Source organism: Aplysia californica, unplaced genomic scaffold (assembly GCF_000002075.1).
Source record: "Aplysia californica isolate F4 #8 unplaced genomic scaffold, AplCal3.0 scaffold00753, whole genome shotgun sequence".
Classification (NCBI taxonomy): Eukaryota; Metazoa; Mollusca; class Gastropoda; order Aplysiida; family Aplysiidae; genus Aplysia; species Aplysia californica.
In genome coordinates this window covers 227447-255256 of record NW_004798023.1, presented here as the reverse complement: position 1 = coordinate 255256, position 27810 = coordinate 227447, and the positions used below count along the sequence as shown (strand labels likewise).

The 27810-nt window shown below is 38.1% G+C and overlaps 2 protein-coding genes across 5 annotated transcripts in view; one reads left to right on the top strand and one right to left on the bottom strand.

The window, feature by feature from the left end:
* Positions 1–5605: 5605 nt before the first annotated feature.
* LOC101850991 (uncharacterized exonuclease C637.09) lies at positions 5606–25252 on the bottom strand. The gene is made up of 15 exons (XM_005109176.3): positions 25156–25252; positions 22051–22203; positions 20662–20748; positions 18992–19152; positions 18392–18518; positions 16718–16820; positions 15612–15761; positions 14908–14993; positions 13605–13723; positions 12679–12817; positions 11698–11798; positions 11238–11326; positions 9703–10230; positions 8660–8853; positions 5606–6604 (listed from the first exon to the last, which is right to left on the bottom strand). Exons 2-15 carry the CDS (start codon positions 22201–22203, stop codon positions 6464–6466), a joined length of 2178 nt encoding a protein of 725 aa, XP_005109233.1. The 5' UTR covers positions 25156–25252; the 3' UTR covers positions 5606–6463.
* Positions 25253–26209: 957 nt separating this feature from the next.
* LOC101850442 (V-type proton ATPase 116 kDa subunit a1) overlaps positions 26210–27810 on the top strand; it is a 36830-nt gene continuing 35229 nt past the window's right edge. For 3 of the 4 annotated variants that reach the window (XM_005109174.3, XM_013088506.2, XM_005109173.3), the window contains exon 1: positions 26210–26339. The gene's annotated coding sequence lies outside the window, so the exon portion shown is untranslated. The remainder of the gene's footprint in view (positions 26340–27810) is intronic. The other variant, XM_005109175.3, reaches the window with a different exon arrangement.

Genomic DNA, 27810 nt, shown 5'->3' with positions numbered 1-27810 from the left:
TGGGAAGAGGAGAAATAATAGAAAAGTAAAAATCAAAATGTCAATGAATCATCCACCCCTACTTCCCCCTTTTGTAATATGTATATTTATTATAATGCATGTATGTTATTGAAAAAAACAACAACAGAAAAATACACTTGTGGTGATAGCTGGCAACCTTTGAGAAAGTATTGCCCATCAAGAGACATAGTACACATACTTTGACTGTGCATGGCCTTTTGATAGTTAAACTTCTGCTACAAAGTTTCATGGAACGGATGAAATCTTATGAGAACCGTATCATCTGAGTGGACTCGTTGCTCATGATGGTACTTTCGGGTTTAATTGTTCATCTGGGTCTGGATTGTTTGGGTTATTTTTTAAGAGCAAAAAAGTTGAGTAGCTTAAATTTAATTCCCTTTTGACTTACTGATGATTGTAGACTAAAACGGAAAAAGTGAATGTAAATTGAGACATGGAGCACAGTTTTGCTGTTGCAAATTCTGCAAAGTACTGAAAACCCAATCCTTTGGCTTGCATATATATCAAGATCTAAGACAGTAATAGTAATAGTGTAGGGTTTGTAGTGGACATTTCTCTGTGCCATCATCGTACCATTCATTTTGGTCACCAGTTTAATTCCAACCGTAAAGGTGCAGATTGTGCAGTGATCTTGCTAGATACATACCTGTTGTTAAAATAGCCCAATTGCACCTTCCCAGCTGAAATGAATTACATTCATATTTATATATATATATATATATGTAATCAGAGTAGAACTTGATTTAGTTTTCAGTTTTGTTTGTTTGGGTTTTTTTCTTTTCTCCTGATTATATTGTTCTTCTGGTTTTGAATAGGTGCACACATTGTAAGTTGTGTGGTAAAATTTATGAAGATGTAGTAGTCAGAGACATATTCAAACATTTTCCTTTTTTTGTCCTTATTGATTAATTCAGAATGTTATTCTTGAAATGTTTAGGGTTTGGTTGTTTTGTAGTTTTTTTTGGGGTTTTTTTCTTTTAAGGGGTTGGGGGAGGTATTGCTTTCTTCTGAAATTTTTCATTCATTTACTCCACTGACACTGTCTGAGCAATATCTAATCTTAACAGAATGGTACTCTAGGGTAGTGTGAAGTCAGAGGCTACTTTCACGTTGCATTCAAGTTGGTTCTCCTTACAAAGATGTAAAGGTGTTTGCTTTTTACATTTGTAAGATGAAGGAAAAGAAAGATTTAACTATGATTAGAAAGACAGACAACAGGAAGGAGTGGGTACCATGATTGGCAATTAAAGTCAGAGGCTACTTTCATGTTGCATTCAAGTTGGTTCACCTTACAAAGATGTAAAGGTGTTTGCTTTTTACATTTGTAAGATTTAATTATGATCTTCAAGACTGCATTTCATGGAATGTTTCTCCCAACTCGCCTTTCAATTCATTTCAGTGTTCACACATCTGACATGCCTAGATACCTGAAAGTTGTAGTATGATATCGTAATCGTGCATTTAACTTCATTTGTTCTTTGTCACCTGTTTGTAAGAGAACTGGATCCAAAACAACGTTTGTGAGAAAGAAGTTATGGTGCATTACTTTACTCTTCCATTGTGCAATGACTCGCTCACTTATGTGCAGTTATCACATCATTCATCAATCCCTCTTTGTTATCAGTCAGATTGATCAGTAAAGTTTTATCCCTCATCATGAAATATGAAAGCTCAACCTACATGTAAGTTTCACTCAATTAAGACATGAGAATACTCAACAAAATTTTTGTTTCCTCTAGAGTGATGCACAGAGAGAATAGAGCCTGGTTTCATAGAATGTGCCATGACTGAACTACCCTAAGTCAGTTAGAAGTGGTTTGGTTTGTTTTTTTTGTTTTTTCTGCTATTTGACATGTTTTGTGTATATTTTCTTTTCTTTTCATACCTCTACTTTGTAAATCTTATATTACTGAACATTTCGGTCATGACGACTAACCTGGGCCTGGAGTGTTTGTTTCCAATTATATCACTTCAATTGTAATTATAAAATCAAAATAGGTTTTTGAGTGAGTTCTGTGTTAGTGTTGCTGGCGGTTAGATATTTCATATGAACTCTTTTTAATCTAGTAAGTTTTGTTAGTGAAAGTAAAAGGTCCACGAATCAAATGAGTCAATGAAGGGCTGTTAATAGTAATGCTGTTATTATATATATCTAAATTCAAATATTTATTGAGTATTGTTGTTTTTTTTAAAGGAAGAATAAATTGAACTGATTTTGTTGTATGGTTTAATGTATACAAAAACCCTTGATTCTTAGTAACCACCTCACCCTTCCCATTTCCTTATCGGAATTATTTGTTCTTGCTCCCTGTAATTCCGCAATAGGTTTGACGGTGTATGTTCACCGTACTGGGTGCTCATCCGCGCAAGTTCGAAATCCTGGTTTAAATTTTTTATACGCTTCTTCTTTGCATATATACCGTATGTAAGAAAAAGTCTTGTTTGTGTGCGTGTCCTGGTATTTACAAGTTGATGTAGTTACTTTATTTAATCAGAGGCTTTGTCAAGGGTACAAATCAGGTTCTGGTTCATAGTTGAAGGTTGCTCACAGTCACAGTCACCCTTTGTTAATTGTAGTGTGCCAGTTTCCATTTGTTTTTTTGTGATGCAAGTAAGCTTGGAAGTCAAGCTCGAATGCACGATGTAGTTCAAACTTGTCGGGACCCTGTGATGTGGTTCAAAGTTTGAGCGTTAGTTCAAGTATTCCATTATGGTCAGATTCAATGATAATCACAATCAAAATGTGTAGTTTTCTTTCACCAAGTATTGATCATGTTCTATTGTTTGATTGAAAACCTAGATGCTTTTCTTTTTCAGCAGTGGTTTTCTTGTTCGGTTGACACTACTTCAACTCAGCTCAGGCTTACTGTAAATTTTATGCAGAGACACAGGACTGTGGATAATGTGACCTACTCCTCCTCTATGTGTCCTTATTGTGTGTGTCCTTTTTTTTTTCTAACCCTGTTCCTTTCCCCGGAATCACTTCGTGCTTTTCAGTACTACCATCAGGGTCGTATCATTATGCTCAAGTAATTTTTTTTTTTGGTCTGTCTATTTATCTGCAAGGTTGGTGGCCTCATAAATGGTACTTGTCCATAGTTGCTCCCCCCTTTTTCTCAGGATCCACCTCATAGTTCATTTGCTTATGGTCTCGGTTAAAATCTAAAATCAATATGCTGTTGTGAGAAAACTTACAAAAACTGTGCTTACCAAAGTCAATTTTATGACTTAAGCAAAAATGTAAATGTCTCTCATATTTAATTGGGTTTTCAGTATGCAAAACAGAGCACTGTGGTATTTAAGAGACAAAACAAGTAGCAGGCATTTTAACCATAGCAGTGACTAGAAAGAAATGACTTGGGCAATTGTTTTATGACCATGAAGATATATCTGGCGGGTACAAACATTGTCATTTGAACTGAAAACCTAGTATTTGCCAATATCAGGTATTGTTACACCAATCTAAAGAAAAAAATGTATAACAGCTGAAACATCTTTCTTTCAACTTGTGGAATCTCTATAATATTTACACCTGCTCCTTGAATATTGACATTTTCAGTACTAAACTATGATAGAAAGTTAACCCTATCCGTACGTCATGTTTTACTACCGTATCTGTACGACGTGAACGTGGGGAACTCTGTGCCACCACTTTCCAAAGAGGAAATTTACTCGTTAATCCGATCCGTACGCTTTGCATAGCTGTCTGTCAAAATGATTTTTTGAGAAATACTGAAAGTTTCAAAGAGCTTTGTACAAGAAGATTTCTAAAATGTGAAGAATACAACCCCGGAGGTACAAAATGACCCCAGGGTGTACGGATAGAGTTAAGAAACCTTCTATCATAGTTTAGTACTGAAAAGGCCAATATTAAGGGTGTTTTAATTTTTAAGATTGGTTTGATCCAGATTTGCATTTATTAGGTTTTTCATTCATATGGAAGAACATGTACTCTCACCTGTGTGCCCCTTTCTGGTTCCAAATTAATTTCCACTATACCTCTGCAGTCATCTTTCTAGTCCCATTTGTTTACATCTCTACTCGTATGTTCAAGAGTTGGCTCTGTTTTCAACATGACTGTATCAGTGGGCAAGGTTAATGGAAGAGCTCGGTCAAATCATTCCGTTTTCACATGGTTTTTATCATCCTCTCGAAGGAAAAATTATTCCAAGTTTCACTGAAAAGAAATTTGAGTAACATTTTACTATCTTACATCTAGACTCGTAAAAAGCAAGACCGAGACCTCAGTTTTTGGAATCTGTGTTATCAAAATAGCCTCCATTTGTCCAAGTTTGCCATATTCCACTGTATGTATATTATTGCAGGAAAAAGTGTTATTTATTATTTTATTTTCATTTTCTGTATTTTATTTCATTTATTACTGAGTAAGCTCATTGATCACAAGAGATACTGTAAAAGTTTTCAACTCAATTTTGTAAAAAAATTCTTTAAAGTAAAAAATGATTGTATTGTGTTTAGAAAAGTTCTTTTCTGAAAGTGAGAACGGGACTTTAAAATAGTTTTCTAAGATGTGAACATTGTTGGTTGGTGGTGTGTATGTATCTGTGCATCATACCATCTACCGTAGAGCTGTCTTCAATTGCCATGTGATCATGTTTTTGTAAATTCACAGAATTTTTTTTTCCTCACATTCATTCGTCCAATTCATTAAAATGTTTTCTGGAAAAGAAATTGTCACTGTCCTTGAAATTTTTACACATTTTATTTATAATTTGTGCTAGATATGCTGAAATGGATTACGATCAGTTTGACCCTATCAGCAGAGGCAGGAGGGTGGGGATGGTGAAGGAACACTGCCCTGTTCTTTTGTGAGTCTTCTGTGTAATACACGTGGCAGGAACACATAAAATTTGTATCTATTTGTAGGACCTAGAAGATACACAACAGATGACGGCACGAAATCCTCCCACCCACCCAATGAATGTACATAATAATTTTATGCCCCTATTGACTCAATTTTGATCATTAAGGAGGCAGGCTATTTCCACTCTTCCTGGGCTGAATAGAATATGACACACAGAAGTACTCGATAAAATAACTCCTACACGGAAGTCGCACCCACAGACACTGGTCAGGAGATCTCCAATCATTAAGTCATGTATTAAGCTCAAACTAAAAAAGGTGGGAAAAAAAATTATACAGCAATCATCGTTCATTTAGATTTACAAACTCTTTTTAGTTCACATTCTTCATGAACAATGGGTGCATGTGCTTCCAGTGTTCACATCTTTTGCGACACACAAAATGTATGGTTATTACAGCAAAAGTCTAGTTCAGGTCGGTCTCCATTCAGAACTTCATTGACCTACTGCACACATCCGGGTTCTCACTCTCTTTGAGATCAACATGGGGGCAGCTGTGCTATCATGGATGAAAGATGGTTTTTAATGTAATTTTAAGAAGGATGACCTCATAAGTAAACCTTTGCCTAAGTATCACGGAAAAAGAGAATGTTATAGTAATACAGAAAAAAGACATAAATGACTAAATACATCACACTAAGACTTAGAATGAATCTGACTCCTTTTTAACAGCTATAAAATGACAACGTAAAACATCAGTATCATATATTATTATACAAATTTATTCACAAATTTGCTGCAATAGTTGTGTAACATAAATCCTCACAATCATTTTGACAAGAAAAGCAAGACAAAGGTATAGAAACATGATATCTCCCCTACCAGGAACTTATCATGTAATCACTTATTTTTAAAAACCTCTATTCTTTACAACTTTGAATCTTTTCAAATGCAAGTTTATTGGGTTTTTTTTTTAAAGGGTCATCAAACTGCAATGATTATGTTACTACATCATGTATAAAGCAATGCTGTTGCTGCACGGGCTATACATGAGAATCTAAATTTCAGTTAATCATACCTTACACATTACAAAGATATTGAAAAAATGGGCGGTCTTGGAAAAAAACCTGCATTCTCGGCTTTAATCTCAAACTGATGCCTTCGGCATTATCAATTTCACAACTGAAAATATCAAATATTCAATATAGGCAAAATCTGGATCAGTACACGTTCAAAGGATCTGTGCGCTCAAGTCTGAATATGCATCCAATGCCCGCATTTTGCAACCAGTCACAATTGATGATGACGCTCAAATCTTGAAGAAAATGCAAACGAATGTTCTCTCAAGAAAGAAAGATAAAAGCGTGACAGAAATTTTTTTCTTCTCTCATTCATGCAAAATTCAAAATTCATTTAAATACAACTTTTAAAGATTCAGTTTCAGATTAAATTTTCAGACTGACTAATAGCTAATTCTAACCAATTGCGACACCTGCGCTAAGCCAAGTAGCTTAATTAAGTCAGATGTGCTGTAACAAAGGCAGTCTGTCATGGGCCAAGCCACTCTCAGAGCCTAGATGTATGAAAACAAAACTATGGTGGTACAATCGTCTCCAGGATCAAGTAGTGGTCAAAAAGGTTGCCATGTTCTGAATTTGACTACCCTCTTGACGTCCGGTCATCACTACCACAGCCAGTGTATCTTGATTTGCGTGCCTCATCACACTCGATACTCTGTTGTCCAGTTTTCTCATCTGTTTCTAGAAGAAAAGACGACAAAGGAAAAAGGTCACTATCAACTGTTCACTCTAAAATCAGTTCAGTTTTAGTATGAATTTTACGGCAGTTGCAACAAAATTAGGTTATCGAAGATTAGAGATGTTACAGGAGAATATCGTGCAACTAAGAACACAACACACAAGACAGAGACAACATGTGTACAGATGTTTTAAACTAGTACGATCACCAAAATGCCAGTGTGGAGAGACGGACCAAATTGTTGAACACATCCTTCAGCACTGCAGGACATACAAGGCCCTGAGACAGGAAACATGGCCAACCCCATCAACACTACAAAAGAAACTGTACGGGCTGACATATGAACTGAGCAGGACGGTCCAGTATATGATAGATACCGGACCTCAAGTGTGATGCGATAGAGAAGAAGAAGAAGCAGAGTATCGAGCTAAGACAAAAAAGAAGGAGAAATAAGGATGTCAGACTTTGGATAGGAAAGGAGCACCCATCTACCATCAAGCTCTAAAATCAGCTAAGCCAAGTAAGCCATGTCATTATTTTGAATTCAGCATTTCAAGGGCTATAGAGTGAACCTCAGATCTAACAAATTCATGTCGTCTGACCTTAAATATTAGCAGTGTACAAGGTTGCATGCAGTATAAGAAAATAGTGATAAAACGAGGAAGCATTTTCTAAATGAAGTCAAGTAGAAAAAGCCATATTTCAGATACATCTCTTGACGTGACAAATTAGAAGTTGTGCAGGAGGGAAAAAAGGCCAAAGTAGCATCATTGACAGCCGATTGATTCTACTACAAAGCTTATCATCGGGTACGAGGTTGCCCATTGATACACTTGAATCTCCCATCCCCCCCCCCCCCCCCTCCTCCAACAAGTCAAGGGTTTAAAAATCTCTTCATAGTGCCCAAGGCCTTATTAAATCCAATTTCATAGAACATGATGTTGACTGTACACAAATTAATACAGAGTTATAGTTCCATGTAAGTTGTGGTTTATTGTCCCGTTATGAAGGAAGAAACTGATTTCTACTTCAAAGGTTTCTAAGATTTCACCAACAGGACAAAGCCAAATGATTCGAGAGCCTTAGAAGCTCCACAAAACGACCCACACATAAGGACGCCCTGTTAGGGACTCAAACCAGGGCAATCCACTTTGTAGTCCAGCATGATTGATACCAGCTGAGCTAACAAAACGCTCGTCAGAAAACAAAGAGCATATGGTTGCTTTTAAGGACAAGCGGGCTAACCCAGATTTCAGGGGTTTCTAGAAATTTTGACCTACACCAAAAGTGGGATTTGCTCTACTTATAGGAGAAGTTTGGTTTCATTGGTTTGTATATTTGTTTGGTTATAGAGAAAACGCTCCTTGTATTTTAAAGAAACTGAACAAGGGGCAAAAACTTTGTCTTCGATTTTCTCAAAACAGCATTTTTCGGGATAGCCCCCTTGTACTTAAAAGCGACCATATATGAGTTGTAATAGTTCAAACAACTGACAAGCAACATCCCAAGAACTTTTCAGCACACTGGCAATATTAGTCATCCATTCTACATTAAATCATTATCCATCCATTCTACATTAAATCATTAGTCATCCATCCTACATTACATTGTTAGTCACCCATTCTACATTATATTATTAGTCATCCATGCTACATTGAATAACTATTCATCCATTCTTCATTAAATTATTATTCATCCATCTTACATGAAATTATTATTCATCCATTATTCATTTAATCATTATTCATTCATCTTACATTAAATTGTTAGGCACCAATCCTTCAATAAATTAGTCATCCATCCTACATCAAATTATTAGTCATCCATTCCCCATTAAATTGTTATCCACCCATCCTACATCAAATTATTAGACATTCATCCCACACTAAATTGTTTGTCAACAATCCTACATTCAATTAGTCACCCATCCTACATTAAATTATTATTCATCCATTCTTCGTTAAATCATTATTCATTCAGCCTACATTAAATGGTTGGTCCCCGATCCTACATTCAATTAGTCCCCCATCTTACAATAGACTGAAGCTCATTCTTACCTGCCACTTTTGCTGAGAAAGCTGCTCTTTTCCTCCAACATCCAGCATCTCTTGAAAACGCACCCACAGAAACTCCTTGTCCGTTACCCGCCTCTTGGCTGTCTTTCTTGCCACGGTGTCACTAGAAACAGTGATGGTCTCCACTGGTTCTTTGCTGTACTTGCTTGCGACAGCCTCTCGGTCTATCAAGCATGCTGCAAGACAAGTTATAAAATTTCAGCTTCGATAACTGCAAAACAATTACAGTTCTTCATACAAAGTAAAGTTCTTTTTTAAATCCCAGTTCCTTCACTTCACCATCATATTAGGTCAAAGAGTGCCCATCACTCAACTAAACAACATTTCGACAGCTGTAAAAATTACCAGAGTCAAACTTCGCCTGAGGACAGAAAGTTAATCAAGGCATCATTACAATAAAAGCTTCGTGTTTGAATTTACGATACCACAATAGGAGTGGCTTAGTTAGCTATATGCTTGGTGCCATACAGAATTGAACGCATATTCAACATGAAATTTTAAAATCTCGTTGAGTGTAGTAAGTCAATTCGTCTTTTTTTCTTTCTCACAAAATAAGTCAAAGGGTGGTCAGAAGCATCTTTTAGAGGATATGTCTCTACACTTCTTTTTGTGTTACATAAATGTCATATGGTGCTCCTTCTTGCTAAGGATAGAACTGATTTTTCCATGAAGCTGTAAAACTAACAGCATGTTTAGCAACCTCATGTTGAGATGGTGAAACTAAGCTTTTTGGGAAAATGTCAAAGTCAATTGTACATGACTTTATATATTGTAAATTTACATCGCCATTGGCACAACTTATGTCATTTAGCAGATGGGCTACATTGGTCCTACCTGTCAAGGCCAACTCGGGCCAAGTGGGATACAGCTTCCCAACAGACAGACCAAGACACTCGACAGAAATTTCCACACTGGGGAAACAAACTCACGCCTTCTGTGCGCGGCAGTGGAAAGCTTTACTACTACATCACAGTATACAACATAAGCTGACAAAACTTATATCCCCGAACATGACATGCAATTACCTGGCCTCCCTGCTTCATAGACCAGTTGGAAAAAACTGTGGTTGACGTGAACACTGTCCCCCTGTGAGAACAGGAGCTTTTTCTGCTCCTCTACAAACTCTGACGTTGAGTCAAAGTGACCGGCAGATGTATTAGGTTCCGATGTAGAGTTAGAATCTTCCTCCACCTTGGCTTTCTTTGCAGGAGGTGCTGCATCCCCCTGGTTCGATGTGCGGTCCCCGCTATCGTCCTCGTCGCCAGAATCCTCTGAATCTGATGCAGTCTCAGAGCTATCCGGCGCTGTCACTGCAGCCGTGGCTGGGGCTTTTTCTGAAGTTGCAGCGTTGTCTTTCTGGTTCACAGGTTCTGATGATGCAACTTGCCCACTGTTATCTGCTGTACTGAGGTCTTTGTCTGCACTAGATTGAGAACTGTTCTCGTCAGTTTCCACATTTTCAGCTCTTCCTGTATTAGTCTCTTCACCAAGGAAATAAGTCTTGATGTCAGGAAAGTAGATGCCATTTAAAGTGGCATCTCCAAATTCCAAACCTTTGGAAAAAGAATGAAGACAACTGAATATATTTTACCCAAATCATAACATTCATACAACAGCTATAGAAACTCACATTCACAGACCCAAGTCAATCTTTTCTGTGCTATCAGTTTCAAAAGCAACAAAGGCACACAAAAAATTAATACCATGAGCCAAGTCCAGCATTTACTCAGTGTCACTTAGTTATTTAAAAATAAGCTTAATGCTCATCTGTTTTATATCACAGGTCAACAAAAAACAAACCACGGCAGTAGCTTTAATATTTTAAAAAACCTAACTAAAATTGAGGATTTGTGGGCCTTATAGTTAGCAAAAAAAGTCAGTGAGGTCTCCTTCACTTCTTGTGGCTATTTTACGTTCTTTTTTCAAATGTTCGTTTTGGTCTCCGTTTTCACAGTATTATAAATTAGATACACTACTCAAAGAGTGATGCCATGACTATTCATTTGCTTCCTAGACAGCATTTTTATGCTAACGTAAGGCAGGCACCATTAATATCTACTCATCAAATACATCATTATTGCCTCACATGACTCATTGCATATCAAGGCCACACAAACATAGACACATGTGTATATCATAGCAATATATTATTGCCAGTTTTCAATTCCTGTTTACATTGCATGAGAAAAGATTTCATTACTGTGTGAGACACATGAGGTGTTTCAAAAAAGTTCTAGGACTAGTGTCACAAAAAATGTCCTCACCCTTGTGACAAGATCGGCTAGCCCCTGCAGAAATTTCTTTTACAGGAGAAGCAAAAAAAATACTTATTTGGTTTCATCTAATATCTTTTGTACACCTGTCCTGGAATTTTTCGGACACACTTTGTAATTGAAACAGTTTTCTCAAAGCTCATCTTTCACTCAGATAAGCAGACTCCGGAAAGGCAGTGAGTGTCAAATTTATGTATAATTTTTTGCTGCTCTTCCTTCACAATGTTTTCCTAGTCTTGATTATACTTATTCAGACTATGTGCACACTAAAAGAGATGGCATTATACCTTTGGAAAGCTTGAGCTTGACCAAATCTAGGGCTGCAAGGGCGTCCTCAGCAGAGCAATGACCATCGCTGCTGGTTTGAATGGACCGTCTGAAGTGAATAGAATAGTACATTAATTGGTTTAAGAAAAATTTCAACAATCTATAATCAAGCATTCCTTTTCAATTAACCCATTCCCTGCCCTGTGGGTGTACCTCATATACCTTAATAATTCGCTCTCATGTGCACTGTACGCATATCTGGTATGCCTTTGAATACATGTGTTTTGTTCATATGGATATCATCGCTTCTACAGTTGTTTTTTAGTGGGTACTGAAAGATCATGGTAGTGTTAAACTTTATATGCTACAGATACCTCAAAATACTGGAGAAAAAAAAAGAAAAAAAAAATTAAGACAAGAGGCTGTCACAATAACACAAGAGACTGTCACAATAACATAATATTTGAAAAGAAAAGTCACCCCAAGAAAAACTGTGTGAGCTTCCTGAGGCCAGCTTTCACTCCTCTAGAACCAGACATGTTGAATATCACACTAGTGTCAATCACGTAGGGATGAAACATCTGAAAAACACAAACATGAAATAAATTGTGAAAATCAAAACTGTGTACTAAACAAAACATTATTAAGGCAGCACAAACGTAAATAATATTTGCATTTGAACCAGAGGGGGCATCGGTTCTCACTGTACCAATCAAGGTTCTTTAACTTTTTTAAAAATCTCCGAAAGTTTTTTTTCCCCACTATATCAGGGCCCATTTTTTAATCGAAACCTGAAAATGACATACACATAACTAAATTTTGGTCATTAAATCAAAAGAAATTAACTTGTTTAGATAGTTCTTCGTCTAGTGAAAGAATTAACATTAAGCGAGACCATCTTCACCGTAAAGGAATGTGACCGAGCCACTACCAGTGAATCATCGGCACCCCCACTCCTCACCCCCCAGGGCAGTGCTACTGACTGAAGTGTCAGTGCTACTGACTGAAGTGTCTTTAGGCCATTTCCAAAGGTGGGATATTAACATGTTCTTATATGCACAGTAGAATTGTAAATGGGCTGATTTATCAATGTCATGCTCATACCGTGCCGGAAAAACATGGGGGGACTGCTGCTTTTTCTTTCCTCATCGTCACTTTTGTCATTTTTCCTCTACTTCTATAGTGAACTGCTATTTCTGGGGTGTCTTGATAGTCGAAGCAGACTTTGTGCTGTTGAGGCTAGAGAGGTGAGCAGCGTGAGCCTGATTCCCGATTTGGCATTCTCTGTTGACATCCACCCCTTTGCTTTCATTTGGCCTTATGCAGTTGCTAGCCTCGTAAAACTTTACTAAAACAAAGAAGGACAATCGGCACAGTGCGCGGACCAAAATCCCTTGAGAGCAACTTGCCAGAGAAAAGGAGTTAACAGCACTCCTAAAGAAAACCACGAAAAACTATTACCTTGAGAGCAATGAGATCTCCATTCAGAGACTGTCCACACAAAATGGCATCCGCAGGAAGAATTTCTCTGATATCTCTTTGAACATCTTCTATCCTGGTGGTGACGGGGTCAAGAATCTCTTTTGTAATACCACTGTATCTGTAAAAATGGAAGAAGGGTTTTCACGTGAGCTTTGAACATTTTTTTAGTGGACTAACAGTAACACAGTCACATTATCTATCCTTCGTCCTCATTTCTCCTTCTTCCTTTTTGTGTTTTTTACTCTCTTGTGACACCTCTAATCTTCAGCCCTTATATGACCGAATTGTGTTGCCAGTGCCGTAAAACTCTTATGTCGGTGGTTGGCGGGTGCTCTGGTGTGGTTTGCTTCTTCTTTTCTATCAAACATCTATCGTCCTTATCTCCCCTTCAATAATAATAATGGTACACTTTCAATTTTTTTTCAGAGTCATGACAAACACAACAAGAAACATGAAAATGTGACTTAAGTAAATAGTATACATGTACCAAGTTAAATTTTTATGACAACAAGAGGTTCTTTGGAGGCTGGTCTAAAACGCAAAACTGGAAGACAAAACAGCCATGATATGACAGATAGCCAGTTTAATTCGAACTCTATGAAATGCGCTAGCTATTTCTTCACTTCCGAATTTCAATTGAACAATGAGGAAATAGCCTCATTTTCTTCTTTTTCTACTTGTGCCAAATCTGAAACAGACAAAGGTGATCATGGTTCAAAACTCCTTTCTCAACTTCCAAGCTTTAAAAAAAATAGTAAAAACCAAACAAAATCATTTAAAAAGAAAACAATATCACTCTGGTGGTTGCAAACAGCCTAAAGCAGTATTAAATAAGACTAAACAAACGTTGACCATTTTATATGCTTCATTTTCTCTTGGAAAATTCAAATATGTTTTCAATTTACCTGGTCAAGTAGTTGATAATCTGTCTGTATGGTTTCACAAGTGAGTCGTAGATAACTTCCCCAGTCTCTGAGACAATAGAAACTCTGGTCAGTTCATTCCTCCTGGCTGTTGTCAAACACTGAGTTAAGCAGGAGAAAAGAAAACAAATTATGACAAACTTCAAACAGAAAAATAAAAAAACAGGCATGACACAGAAAGTACATGACTTGAGACAATCATTTCTTTCTTGCTTTGAATTTTATTTCTCATGGTTCAGGCATTGACAAACTATTGCCTTCTCAGCATAAATCAAGTACCGTATTTGAAAACCATTAAAAAAACCACAACAACAACAAGGTTACAAACAAAGCACTGCCAAATTTCTTATCCAAAATATCTCTCAACAAAACAGTCGAACCTGTGTAAGACAGCCACCCGTTGTCAAGGAAAAAAGTGGCTGTATAAGACAGGTGGCTGTCTTAGGCAGGACTGATAAAGATCAAGAAAACAAACCATTTCCTTCTGAGGTCCAAACCGAAGATAGCAGCGTTGTTGTTGTTGTTGTTGTTTTTGTTGGTTTGGTTTTTTTGTGTTTTTCTGTTTGCCTTTTTTACTTTGTTCCCCATTTTGTGCAAGGGTGACAATAAAACAAAATGTGTCAGACGAGTAAGACCAAGAGCGCCACGTTAAAAACAAACACATGGGTCGCCCCCACTTGACCCAGAGAACGAGCGACACTTCTGTCGCAAGTCCACGTTGACGTCCATTGTTACCTTGTTATAGACTGGGTAAACAGTGACCCCCTCATCTCACTTACGGTTTGTGTATGAGTTCTGGGTGGGGCTTATGGGTGATGAGGGATCCCACGGTTACCTCACCAGCAGTTGGAAATTTATTGTTACCTATTGGTCAACAGCGGGAGGGGCCTACGCAACATGATCGGTTGAAGAAACTACCTAACAACAAGGACAGGAGATTGGAATATGATGGCTCGCCTACAACGCCAGGGGCCAATACACGATTTATGGCAAAATGTAAAGGAGTCACTTATAAGGCCGTCTAAGACAGCTGTTATTGTTTGGTGTGATAGGGGTTGTGTGTTAAAATATGGTGGCCACGTTGAACAGGTGCCCATTTTACTCAGTGAAATTAAATAGTAAAAACACAAGGGGGGAAATGGAAAGCGGCCGTTTGTACAGGTGGCCGTATTTTAGAGGTGGCCGTCATGGCAGGTTCGACTGTATTTCTTTTTTAAAAATCTGACGTAACATTGCTAAAAACAAAAGTAACTGCAGTATCAAATGAGACCAAACAAATATTTACCATTTCACAATCAAGAGCAAGCAATGGGCTGTTTTCAGTTACTTTCTTGTATTTCTCTTTGGAGAAGACAAAATCTCTGTAGGTACCTAAGGAGAAAAAAAATAAACGATATAAACACAGGAATCTGCCATCTCTCATACTTCAATCGCACCCAATTACATTAAGGACTAAAATAACAGTAGGAAACAGACACAAAACAATCTAGTGTTCAGGAAAATGACAGCACTGGCACTCTTAAAATATGAACAAGTGGATATAGACATTTATAGGTTTCACGCCCCTGAAGTAGAACTTCCACATGGAAGAACAGCTATAATAATTATGATGAAGAAAGTAAAGTGAATTGTCATGGCTTTGTTTGCAACTAAGTAAACCCTTTAATAAGTTTTCAGTAATAAAAAATTGGTTGAACAATACCTCAATCCTACAAAATCCATTTTACTTTCATAAAGCTTAAAACGAAACAGGCTTTACACAACACAGCATCATATCACAGGCCAATTAACATTACTTATTTTATCTATGTACAGTCAAAATTTTCCAAGGTGGCAACCCATTGTTGAGGAGAAAAGTATCTTAGACGCTATGGGGGAAGCAGAATGTGGTCGTCTGTACAGGCAACTGTCTAGACAAATGGTCGTTACCCTCAATACATACAAAACAAGTATCTTTATGAATAAAGGAAAACATTCCTTCAACAGTACCTCGCTGGGTCACAATGGGCAATGGGTAGCTTTCCTGCATCATCTGATACGTGCTCAGTAAAAGGCACTTGCGAGACAGAACATCGGTTTTCTTCTCAGCAGGAGGCAAGGCAAGTTTATTACCAACAACCTTTCTGATCCGTTGGGGAACTGATTTGGAAAAATAATAAAGAAATTAAATAAAAGTGGCCATGAAAGAAAAAAATAGGAATCAAAGTATAGTCAAGCATGCATGCAGTGAACACACACAAAACAAATAAAAAACACATGGCAAATAGATCTCCAGATTTCCATTTTTTTTCTCCCTTTGATGTACATTCTTTGTATTTAAAACACGTACATAGCCAAATTTGTTCAGTCAAATAAAAGTATTCATTCGTCCTACCAATTTCGTTATGTGCAAGCTACACTATTTCCTAGTGTAGGTTAATCTCATAAACTTACCGTCAAGCATGGATAATGATAAAATAGTCGTTTGAGAGGAAAAACACATAACCAGTCTTTTGACAACAGTCTCTAGAAGTGTGCTTCATGAATGACAGCTTAAAATAAAAGATGTTAAAGTTTGTAATAAGAACCAATGAAAAAACATGCATGGTAAAAATAGCACTCTCCAGTCTTGTGTAGATTAGTCATCTACTAAGTACATATTCTAAGGTGGTGCCTTTCTGTGTTATTATACCATCACACGTAGATTAGGGAACCTAAGAAGACTCTATCAGTTAATTATAATTACAAATGTAAGTTTCAGCTCATCCTACAGCAATCTCCTACTGGATATTAGAATGTGAAATCATCATAGTTTTCACAATCTACCAAAGGCCAGTGCTGAAAAGCCAGCTAAAATGGGCTACTGTTTGAAAAGAAATAAAATAAACATTTCATGTCAGATGGCCATATTTACAAAATCTTAATACTAAAATCAAGAATATCAAGAGACTTAAGTTTGGTTTAAAAACATACTCTAATGTGTACATGTTTCTTTTACTAAATGGAAAATGTTTACGATAATTTCAGGCATGCCAGGGCCATTGAAGGAAGCAATGATTCACATGACCATGCCTCAAATATAAGGGTATTACCAAGAATAAAGTGTTAAACAATACCTTTCTTATTTGTCTTCTTCAGCTGAGACACACTAAGAGGGACATTGTAGAGCTCTGTGTCCACTGTCTGGTTGTATTGCAAGGGGCAAACCATTTCAGCATGCTGAAACAAAGTTTCAACAGAAAACGTAAATGGCGACACCTCTTCCTTAATATTTCCAGAGTAGAAATCTACCAAACCGCAGAACAATACCACTGAAAAACGTGATTACAAAAGAGTTTGTGATCCAAAATAAATTAAAAGGAAACAATACAGAGTTCTAAGAAAAACAAACTGTCACTCGACTCACACTTTACTCTTTCCTACCAGGCCAAAATCCACCACCAGGGCTTTTCCCAGACCTATTTTTACGCCCCTACCCCACCAAAGGAATATGTCAAAACATCCAACTAAACACACACAAACCATATCATATGGCCGATTAAACTGAAGGTCTGAAGGTTAAAAAGTAATCTATCAGATGGTGATACAATATTGAAGATTTATTCCAATCATATTAGTTTGGCATTTCTAAAAGTGATTACGCAATATAGAAGGTGTCATATGAAATCAACAATTTTCCACCTTTGGAAGGTCATATCTAAAAAGGTATAACAACAGCATCATTCAAACTTCACAAGTACGTTGCCTAAAATAATGCTAAAAAATGCTGAAAGTCATGTATGTGTACCTATTATAGAAGTGAAAATATGAGACATATACTGAAGTCAGGGGAGCACTTTTCTTTTCATTTTTATATTGCGAAGGGGACAGAAAAAAGCGCTGAAATTACTAAAAATTGTCTCTCAGTGCTATATTTTCTTCCATATCAGCTAACAGGAAGTCTATTCTATTATTTCGAAAACGTGGATTGGCCAAGATTTTCGTGTCTTTTCATTTCTGGATTGGAATAGATAGCAAGCCACTTGAGCCATATTTTGCGGCTCTCGGTCCAGTGAGGCCACATCCGCGAGCTGCATGGGCTTGCGGTAGGGAAAGTGTTAAAAGATTTTTGCTAGACATCATCAACACAGCAGGTCGAAGCATATGCAGCATTTTAATGACTTCATCGCCTGGGAAAATTTTGAAGTAGAGGAGGGAAAAAATTCAAGTTCCTGTCCAACATGACAAATTTATAAAAAGTCAAAGAAAAATTATTTCCTGTGGATCCCAGTGATAATTATGAGAGGAAGAATATTGAGACAAGAGTAACAAGGAAAAAAGAACTTAAAGGAATGCAGTACACAAGAAAGCCCACTATCCAAAAACTTGCCAGCTTAGGAAGTTTGATAAATCCATCTGAGTAAAGTCATCATCATCATCCAGAGCCAGATCTGCGACAGACATCGGCCATCATGGTTTTCCATTCATTCCTTTGCTCGGATGCTCTCAAAAAAGCTACGTTTCCCTGATCTTTCCCTATTACCCATTTGTTTAGGTTCCCTAGGTATGTTGTTCTGGGCTTACCCCTGCCTCGCTTGCCCTCAATTTTGCCAGTGAGAGCTAGATGTTCAAGACCCTTATGTCTATTCAAGTGTCCCAAAAACTGAATTTGTCGTTTCCTGATTATTTTTAACATTGAGCGTCCCATGAGGGCTTCATCAAGCACTACCTCATTTGAGTCATATAAGGAAATAAAAAGAGACAAAAAATATCAGGAATACATTATCAATAAATTGTTTGAATATACTCACATGCGGGAATGAAGCTGAGATGTAAGGGAAGCAGTGGGTGTTCTCCAAGTAGTCTGAATAGCCTATTCCATCAACAAGGATAACAACAATTGATGATACTTTTGCTACTCTCAGAAGTTTACACCATCTAGAAAAGACAACAAAAATACAAGTTTCATGTTATGAAAAATATGTAGTTTAGACTCCCAAATGAAGGTATTTTCTTAGAGGGTTCAAACAATGCTCTCAAAAGGTATCAGATAAACAAACAGATTTTAACGTTTATTACTCTGAAGAAGCAGAAATTCAGTCTCCTGCTTCAGCTGCTTACCAGCGATCCAGACGGAAAGGGCCGGATTACTGTCAGAGCTACAAACAGCATTCTACCATTAAATGGCAAAAGCATTATGCACAAACTGGTCTCCTTTTACCCAAGTGTTAATCGGGAGCCAACATAATATGCTTGGGATGGAAAAGGAAAGGTGGGTACGTGTCAAGTGTGTATGTTGAGTAGTCTTTATCCTCCTGTGATAGAGTAAGTTAGTCATCTTTTATTTTCTGAACACAACACAAACAAGATGGCCTTGTGAGCTTCTCTACACCTCAAACAAACAAACAAACCTTGGTTTAAAGCTGGCAACGTTTCCCTGTGCCCCATACAGCAGCAACTGTTGAAGGTCCATGACAAACAGAGGTGGTATCACATCAGGCTCAAGGGGCTCACCAGGCACAGGACGGAAAGGAACCATATCCTCTAGAGTAAGGAACACCTTGGGCTTTTGCTGAGTAAATACAGTAGAAATTGCCCAAGACGGGTGTAATTAATTGTTGAAGGAAAAAAGTGGTTGACTTAGACAGGTAAACACCTTGGACAGGGTCATTATAATATTTTTAAAAAATACAAGGGGGGGGGGGGAGACGTCAATTACACAGGTGATTGCCTTGGACAGGTGACTGTTAGAGCAGGCTTGACTATATAAGTTAACAAGCATGAGAAGAAAAACATGGAGCATTCTTAAAAACAGAAAACATCTGGATAGAGCGCTCAGAGTTTTGGATATGATGATTAAAGAGGGAGATATAGAGGAAATAAAAGAAGGTGGTTGTGAGACTGAGAAAGTCTTTCTTTCTTCTTTTTTTTTTTTTGATGAGGGAGGCCTATCTGGCAGTTCTGACAACGAAGGACTCTCCAGTTTCATTCGCCGAGCAGTGCACTTAGTCAAGGCCTTTCTGACTTCTAGCAGAAAAGGAACAATGGCACATTACACCAGTTTCACTCGCCAATTCTAGAAATGGCTTTAAAGTTGGAGGCCTACATTTTCTTTAAAAAAAGACCCAGAAATGAAAACATAGTATCCCCTTATCTATCTTGCCAACCAAGGAGCATTACAGTATTTTTTTTAAAAAAGTTCATGAGTTTTTCAATACAGTGGAAACCTGATATAACAGGGATGGTGGGAGTAGAGAAAAAGTCCTGTCATATCCGATCCCTGTTAAATCAGAAATGCAAGGAAAGTAAGCATTTGCGGACTAATCCAGCTGTACTTATTCACGTGTAGTTGCCATTGCCACAAGTAGCCACGAACATGGGTTTTGGCACTCACTTTCTCCTTGCCTCCTTAAACCACATCAGAAGAGCTTGGTCCACAATATCTGCATCGGGTAGTCTCATCTTCTTTCGATGCAGATCTTCTCTCTATCCTTGATAATGGTGTGAATCAACCCTTGTGGAATGTCAAACTGACGACAAATCTCCTGCCAGTCGAACTTGCTTTTGCCAACAGCCTGGATTATCACATTTTTGTCAATTGAAAGGCATTTTCTCTTGCGCTTGACATTGTTGGTGACACATTATGCGTGCGTGTTGCCAGGTTTCGGGCCAGATTGAAGTCTGTGGCACACCGCAGCCATCACTCGCTTCACAGGCTGCGTGTGCTTGCAGTGGCATGGCTTGCGTGGGCTTGCTCCATCACTGTGTTATTCTCTCTCTCTCTCTCTTACTTTTTACACTTTGTTAAAGAGCCTTTGTCCCTGCTATAACCGGTTGGGCTCCGATGAGGCCCTGTTATTGCCGATAACTTTAATAGAGACAAAGAGTAGGAAAAAACGGGGATTTTTTAAATCCCTGTTATTACCGGATCCCTGTTATTACCGGGCCTGTTATATATGGTTTCCACTGTATTAATTTGATTATTACCAACACCGTACATGAAATTTCTGAATAAAATCGAAGATGAAAATCATTTTGTCCGCTTCCAAGAAATAAAATTATTCCTTTTATACACCCTTACCATTGCTTGCTTTTTCCGTTCTCTCATGATCTTTTTCATCTCTTGAAGAACATCCTCCCCTTGACTTTCATTGGTATGTGAACTTTCCTGAGGATCAGTACAGATCAAAGATTCATTTTTTTGACGTTCAGAAAATAACACCAAAAATAACTGAAAACAACAGAAAAATCATAAACATACAACAAAACTTCCTTCGTCAAGAGCATCTGTTGGACAATACCTTTAAAAAAGCAGCCTCACCATCTTGCTATGTGAATTCATAAAACATGTTACATTTCCTTCAGCAAGGAGAACTCTTTAAGCAGGTGGGGCACAGAATTCCAAGTGGTGGGTGGTTGGCGGGTGCTCTGGTGTGGTTTGCTTCTTCTTTCCTATCAAACATCTATCGTCTTTATCTTCCCTCCTTCTTTTTTGTGTTTGTTACTCTCTTGTAACACCTCTAATCTTCGGCACTTATATGACCTTATTGTGTTGCAAGTGCCGTAAAACACTTACTAAAACTAAAAACTAAAAAGCGCAGCGTCTGACTAATGGTGAGATCACATGTTTTAAAGAATCATATTGAAGGTACGAGAGCAATCAAATCCATTAATCAAAACCTAATTTTCACAGAAATTATGTGACGAAACTTGAATGGGATTTTTTTTAACATACACTATTTCGCATCTATGTTTTCTCTAGGATAATTTTTTGATATATCAAATTTCACTATGCTAAATAGTTCCACTCTTTTGAAAGATGGCATAATAAAATGCTTACATGCACAAAGAGTACTCACTATTTCCTCTTCATCTGTCTTCTGTGTGATTTTACACATGTAACAGAAATAAAATAAACAGCTTTTACAAGCTGACAACAGATAATAAACATGCTTGAGGTTAGATACATAATAAGATAAGCAGATGGCAGCACTTCGTCCTTTCACTAAAACTTCCCGAACAATGAAGCTTTGCAACTCTACAGCCTACGCATAGTTTCCACAGCCTTTTGTGGGAACGTTTAAGAGGGAAAAAAATACTGTCTGACCAGATCTAGATAGACAAGCATTCCCGCAACAGGTGCCAGACCCAAATTTATCAATTTAAAAAGGTTAATTATCATTGTGGACTACACAAAGAACCCAAAAAAGCACAAGGAAACACCCTCTCAATATTTTTTAGGACCTCAAAGACACTTTTTGAACTAAAAATTATTTAGCTAATTTCTACTTAATGTACTAAAGCTATTATAATTATTTTTAAATGTAGTTTTACATAGTTAAATCATGCTGAAAATTGAAACGACAATATATAAAACAATATAATACACGTAACTATTCAGAATTAGCACACATTTCCAATTTTAAGTCTAACATTTCATATATATATAATGAAGTATTGCAACACTTACATTTTTTGTAGAAGAATCCATGTTCTGTTCATCTAATTTCTCGACACCAGAGACCTGTGAATCGTCATGTGTTCTTTTGTGTCCCACTAGTTCAAGAAAAGCAGCAGCTTTTTTCTTCTTTGACTCCAGCCGCTTTGCTTTTTTTGAGTTCATCTATTGAAAGAAAATAGAGATGAGTTAATCCTCTTTAAGGAAGCAGCAGACTTTGTGCATGACCACTAAAATTTCAGCAACAAGAGTTGAGGCGCTTAGAAGGAGAAAACCAAGCAAGAGTACCTATCAACCATGGGGCCGGGGCCTATATTTTCCTTTTTAAAAATGGCAGGGTCAGAAAATAAATGCCATCACACACACACAAACATTCACAAAAAAACCCCCAAATTCAAACTGTTTGGCCCCGAAAAATCTAGAAGTAGATAGCCACTTGCTAAGTGATAATGAGGCGCATTCTGTCGATTTGTAGATCGCGCAACGCATTTTATGGACCCATGGAATGCGCAACCATCAATAAATTGTTGAGCATTCTGTAGATCGATGTATCGCGCAGCGCTATGTAGATCCATAGAATGAAATCATTTTGAAATCAGTAAAATGACTTTGTCAAAATATAATTTGTCGTTCGCAGTAAATAATTTGAAGACAATTAAATTCACTTCAATGTATCAGTTCCAATCATGGAACTGACCCTTTTTGAGAAAAATCTGGCCAATTGTGAGAAAATTAAATCTGCCAGCAACCCTTAACACTGGTGCAATGTCAACAATATATGAAATAGACGTTAATCTGGTACCAACTAGATTGTAAGAGTAAGATCGACAAATGCGGGAGTTAAAATTAACGAGACGAATGCCATCTATAGAACACGCACCAATCGATAGTTGTGCATTCTATGGATCCACAAAAAGCACTGCGCGATCCACTGATCTAAAAAAGCGCAGCAATCGATGGGAACGCACCTAACAATATTTTTAAAAAGGTAGTGTCAATTGCCACCGAGTGACGCAGTGGCAATTGACAAAAATTGACTTTTTGTCAATTGCCACCGAGTAAATTGGAGCTCTTTTGCATTGGTGGGTAGATCAAGCTTATTGTGCTCGAGTGCTCGGTGTTGTGCGTTCGCCTCTCTGTCCCTGTGTGTGTGTGTGTGCGCGTGTGTGTGTGTGTGTGTGTGTGTGTGTTTCTTTTCCTGACCCCCGTCCCTCGATTTATGTTCCCCGATATAACGTGAATTTCTGCTTGAGTTTGTGTGCGTTTGTGACCTTCTACTTCTAGAATTGCATGTGTTGGTTTTACACAAGGAGATTAAAAGTAGTTCTAAACTCCTTGGTTCTACATCAAAGTGTAGGCTAAGGCTAGCCTAGATCTAGGCCTACGTCTCATTGTAAACACGCCAAGTTGGTACGGTATCGTAGCTTTAGACTAGATGCTCGTCCAATGAAATTATTGAGAACAAATTGACCCATTAGACACACATTATGTACAATGCTAAAGATAGTGTTGTTTTCAGACTTGACACCGCTTCACACGGTGGCAATTGACAAAAAGTCAATTTTTGTCAATTGCCACCGCGTCACTCGGTGGCAATTGACGCTACCTTTTAAAAATACCATATACTTTTATCAACTGGCAAACAATTTTATTTCGAAGTGGCTAGCCGTACTTAGATCTAGGTTTGGCCCAATCGACTCAAGCCTGTTAAGTACACAGGTCTCATTAGATCTAGATCTAGATCTAGTAATTATTCAGGTTCAAATACATGCAAGTCAGTAAGGCACCTTTTGGTTTTGTCTGAAATACAAATACTTTAGGCATTGCAAACTAAAAATTTCATTTACAATTCAGCCATCAATATTAAGTACGGCTAGCCTGACAGTCTAGCCGTCCTTAAGTACGGCTAGCCTTGCTGTCTACCCGTACTTAAGTACGGCTAGACTGCCAGTCTAGCCGTACTTATCTTAGGCCCTATTAACATTAGAAAACAGGAGGTTTAAAATACATGCACTTTCATTAAGGCCCCTGGTTTCATCTCAAATACTAATACTTTAGGTATTGCACACTAAAAATGTATATTTACAATTCAGTAGGCCTATCTTTTGTAAATAGGTCAGTCTAGCCATCATATTAAGAATAAATACGGCTAGACTGCGAGGCTAGACTGCCAGTCTAGCCGTCATTAAGTACGGCTAGCCTCTTCCATTTTATTTACACAAGCAGCTTGATATGAGTGAGATTTTAGATATTAGGGAAGTTTATCAGCACATGAACATCTCATCATCGAGAAAGATTATCACTATTATTTTCATTATTATATCCACTGCTATAGAGGCTACTACTAGATCTAGATTCTAGATCTACTACTGACTATATATTTCAATAATAATCCCATACAATTCACCAACACATATGAAGCTACAGCGGCATCTTGCACAAATCTGTGATTGGCTAAAATATGGATGACGTAATGCCGCCATCTATTTTTGTGGTGTTCCGCAGTTTCCCTAGCCAGTAGACAAGATCTCGCCATGGCGGGCCCGCTTTGCCACTCAGCGCGCGATGGGCTACGTTACTGGGCGACAACGCGAGGTTGGTTTCATTGCCGACTGTGTACTGAATGTGTGTACAACTTTGTTTGGGGAGGAAAAGAGGAGGTACAGAACGCACACACACACACGTACGCACACAGCAGCCTAAGCAGTCGGCGATGAAACTTAGATCTAGATCTAGGTCTAGTGGCGTAGCCCATGCGGCAAAGCGGGCCCGCCATGGCGAGATCTAGTCAACTGGCGAGAGAAGGGGGAAGACGACAAAAATAGATGGCTGAAATACGTCATCTATATTTGGGCCAATCACAGATGTATGCTGGGTGCTCACGGTAGCTTTTACATGTTTCACCAACGCCAACTAACTGTCACATGTGTTGTTTTACTAAGTCTGTCTCAGACTAAGAAAAGAAAGATTGGTATGATCATGATGTTAATGTGAACTCATGAGAGTGTGGTGTACTGCGAAAATACCTAGATCTAGATCTATATCTGTTTCAGGAACTTCTGGCATAAAACAGAAATAGCGACATTTGGTTATATAATTCTGGTGCTGTCCTTATACCTGTACTTGTACTGTAGAGGTGGATGACTTCAAAGCTTGCCACTGAATGAAATGCGTTTCTTCACCATTCACAGCTCACCACGGTGAACTAGCTTGCAGTCTAGCAGTTCTCTTCTGTTTAGCCCAAAACACTTCCGTTTCTGATCATTGGCCCAATAAGTTTCCTCTGGTTGTTCATTTAAATAATAAAGTAGGAATGAAGATGAAAAGTCTGCCATTTCGAGGCAGACCGACGTATCTGGAAAATAAACGTAGTATAACTGAAAAGTCATGCCCATATTTCCAATGGCAGTGCGACGTAACTCAAAATCATAAAAAGAGCAGATATGTTGCTCTGCCTTGGTACGCAGTACAATAATCCCCCACCCCTCTTCCCCCTTCTCCCCCTCCCGGTCTTTCTCTGTCTGTCTGTCTGTCTGTCTGTCTGTCTGTCTGTCTGTCTGTCTGTCTCTCTCTCTCTCTCTCTCTCTCTCTCTCTCTCTCTCTCTCATAGTCTCTCTCTCTCAATCGCTCTCGCTCTCTACCATAGAGTTACCTCCTTTTGTACATCTATGCTCTCTACTCAACTCTTTCCATCACATATTGGCACACTGAACAAAGTTATGTTTACTAACTTGAGAAAAAAAAAACAGCTGTGTCCGATCAGTATAACGTAAGTAAGAAAAAGATAATGCCCACAAAATTCCCATTTTATTTATTTTCTTTATTTTCATGATGCATGATATTGACTGTGTTTCCTCTTCACGGAAGTAGGCCAAGTCAGGAGGTTTTTAGGCCTAAGGTAAGGGGAAGAATTAGAAACACACAAAAACAGTTATATTATTTGACTTATTTCCCCTTTATATGATCGATAAATAGATACAAACATGTTCAAACAATGTAATACTCTCTCAGTATTTAAGAACAATGACTGGAGTCAAAGATATGATTTTTATCACTTGAATAATCAGTAAGTTGTATCTAACTTTTGATTTGAACTTTTGGCCTTTTTCCCCGGTTGTTATATATTTATCGATTAGTTTAGATAAACGCTCACAAGACACAACAACTTCCGTTTCTTTATCACATGACAGGAACAAAACTTTCACCTGATCGACTGAAACTTCGGAGACAAGTTCTGAACACTTCGCCAAGTTTTCAAGCAGGGATCACCTTGAAGTTCATGATAATTGAGGTTTAGAACGGTAAGAAGTTGCTGAATAAGAAATACAAGGTTATGATATTATTATTAAATGCGGATCTTTTATTTAGTTATTGTTCCTGTCTCTGCTCTGGGACTGGGACTCTTGTAAGTTGTATTTTCTGTGACGATTGACGATTGATTGTCGCATGATTGATTGTCGCATGCCATGGCATGGGTGATGATTATGAAACCAACGAAAATCAATTAACAATCAGTCGCAATTCATATCAAATGACAATTAGACTTTCCGGTAAATTTTTACTTTCACTCCCGCACACAGATGCACTGTTTCAGGGGTCAAACTGCAGTACTGTTTGCTGCAGATCATGCATGTTATTATTGTTATAAAGCCACTAAAACTGTCTCAAATCAATTATTTTCAAGACAATTTCAAATCTAACTGTAAAATATAAAATTATGGGTAAAAACAGGGGGGCATGGCATGCCCCCCTGTAACCCCCCAGATTTTCTTTTACTCCAGTGGGGCAGGCCCCCCTGGAACCCCCCGATTGGTCCAAAGCACGTCTATCTCGGTTAAAAACAATAAAATATTTCAAAAACTATTAATTTGCGACGGAAATGAAGTTGATATTCGTGTTCTGCGCATCAATATTTAGTAGAAAATAGACAACTGGTAGCCTAGTGTGAGACGGGAGGGAATAATTTCTACCAGAAAATCTCGATGTAGAATCTAGAGAGAATCTAATCTAGATCTAGGTCTATCTTAGACTTCGAAGTGTATACAGACCCGGTAACCGGGAACAAAGTCACGAAGTATACAGATCCGGTAGGGGAACTCTTTTGGGATTTCGGAAAGTTTCAGCGCCCAGACCCGGCAGTGTGTGTGTGTGTGTGTGAGAGAGAAAGAGAGAGAGAGGTGCTAGCAAAATGTATGACATGCCCCAGTTGGCAGGAGGGAACGAGAGAAAGATAGAGTGGGAAATAGGTGGGGAGAAAGAAAGACGAGCGATACAGAGAGAGAGAGAGGATGACAGCTCGATTGAAATTATGACATTGTTCTTTCGAAGTGTATACAGACCCGGTAACCGGGAACAAAGTCACGAAGTATACAGGCCCGGTAGGGGAACTCTTTTGCGATTTCGGAAAGTTTGTGTGTGAGTGAGTGAGAGAGAGAGAGAGCAGATGGAAGTGCTAGCAAAATGTATTATAACACAGTTGGCAGGAGGGAACGAGAGAAAGATAGAGTGGGAAATACGAGGGGAGAAAGAAAGACAGAGACAAACAAAGAAAAAGAGAATGCGAGCGATACACAGAGACAGAGAGAGAGGGGGGGGGGGGTGACTGCTCGATTTAAATTATGACATTGTTCTTTTCTTCAAATTGTGATTCCTCCAACTCCAAAACGGGGGGAAAACGATCGTTCATCGAAAAGACATCCGCAATCTTCATTTAGATTTAGATCTAGATTCTAGATCTAGATATAGGCTAGCCTCGAAACTAGATCAATGATT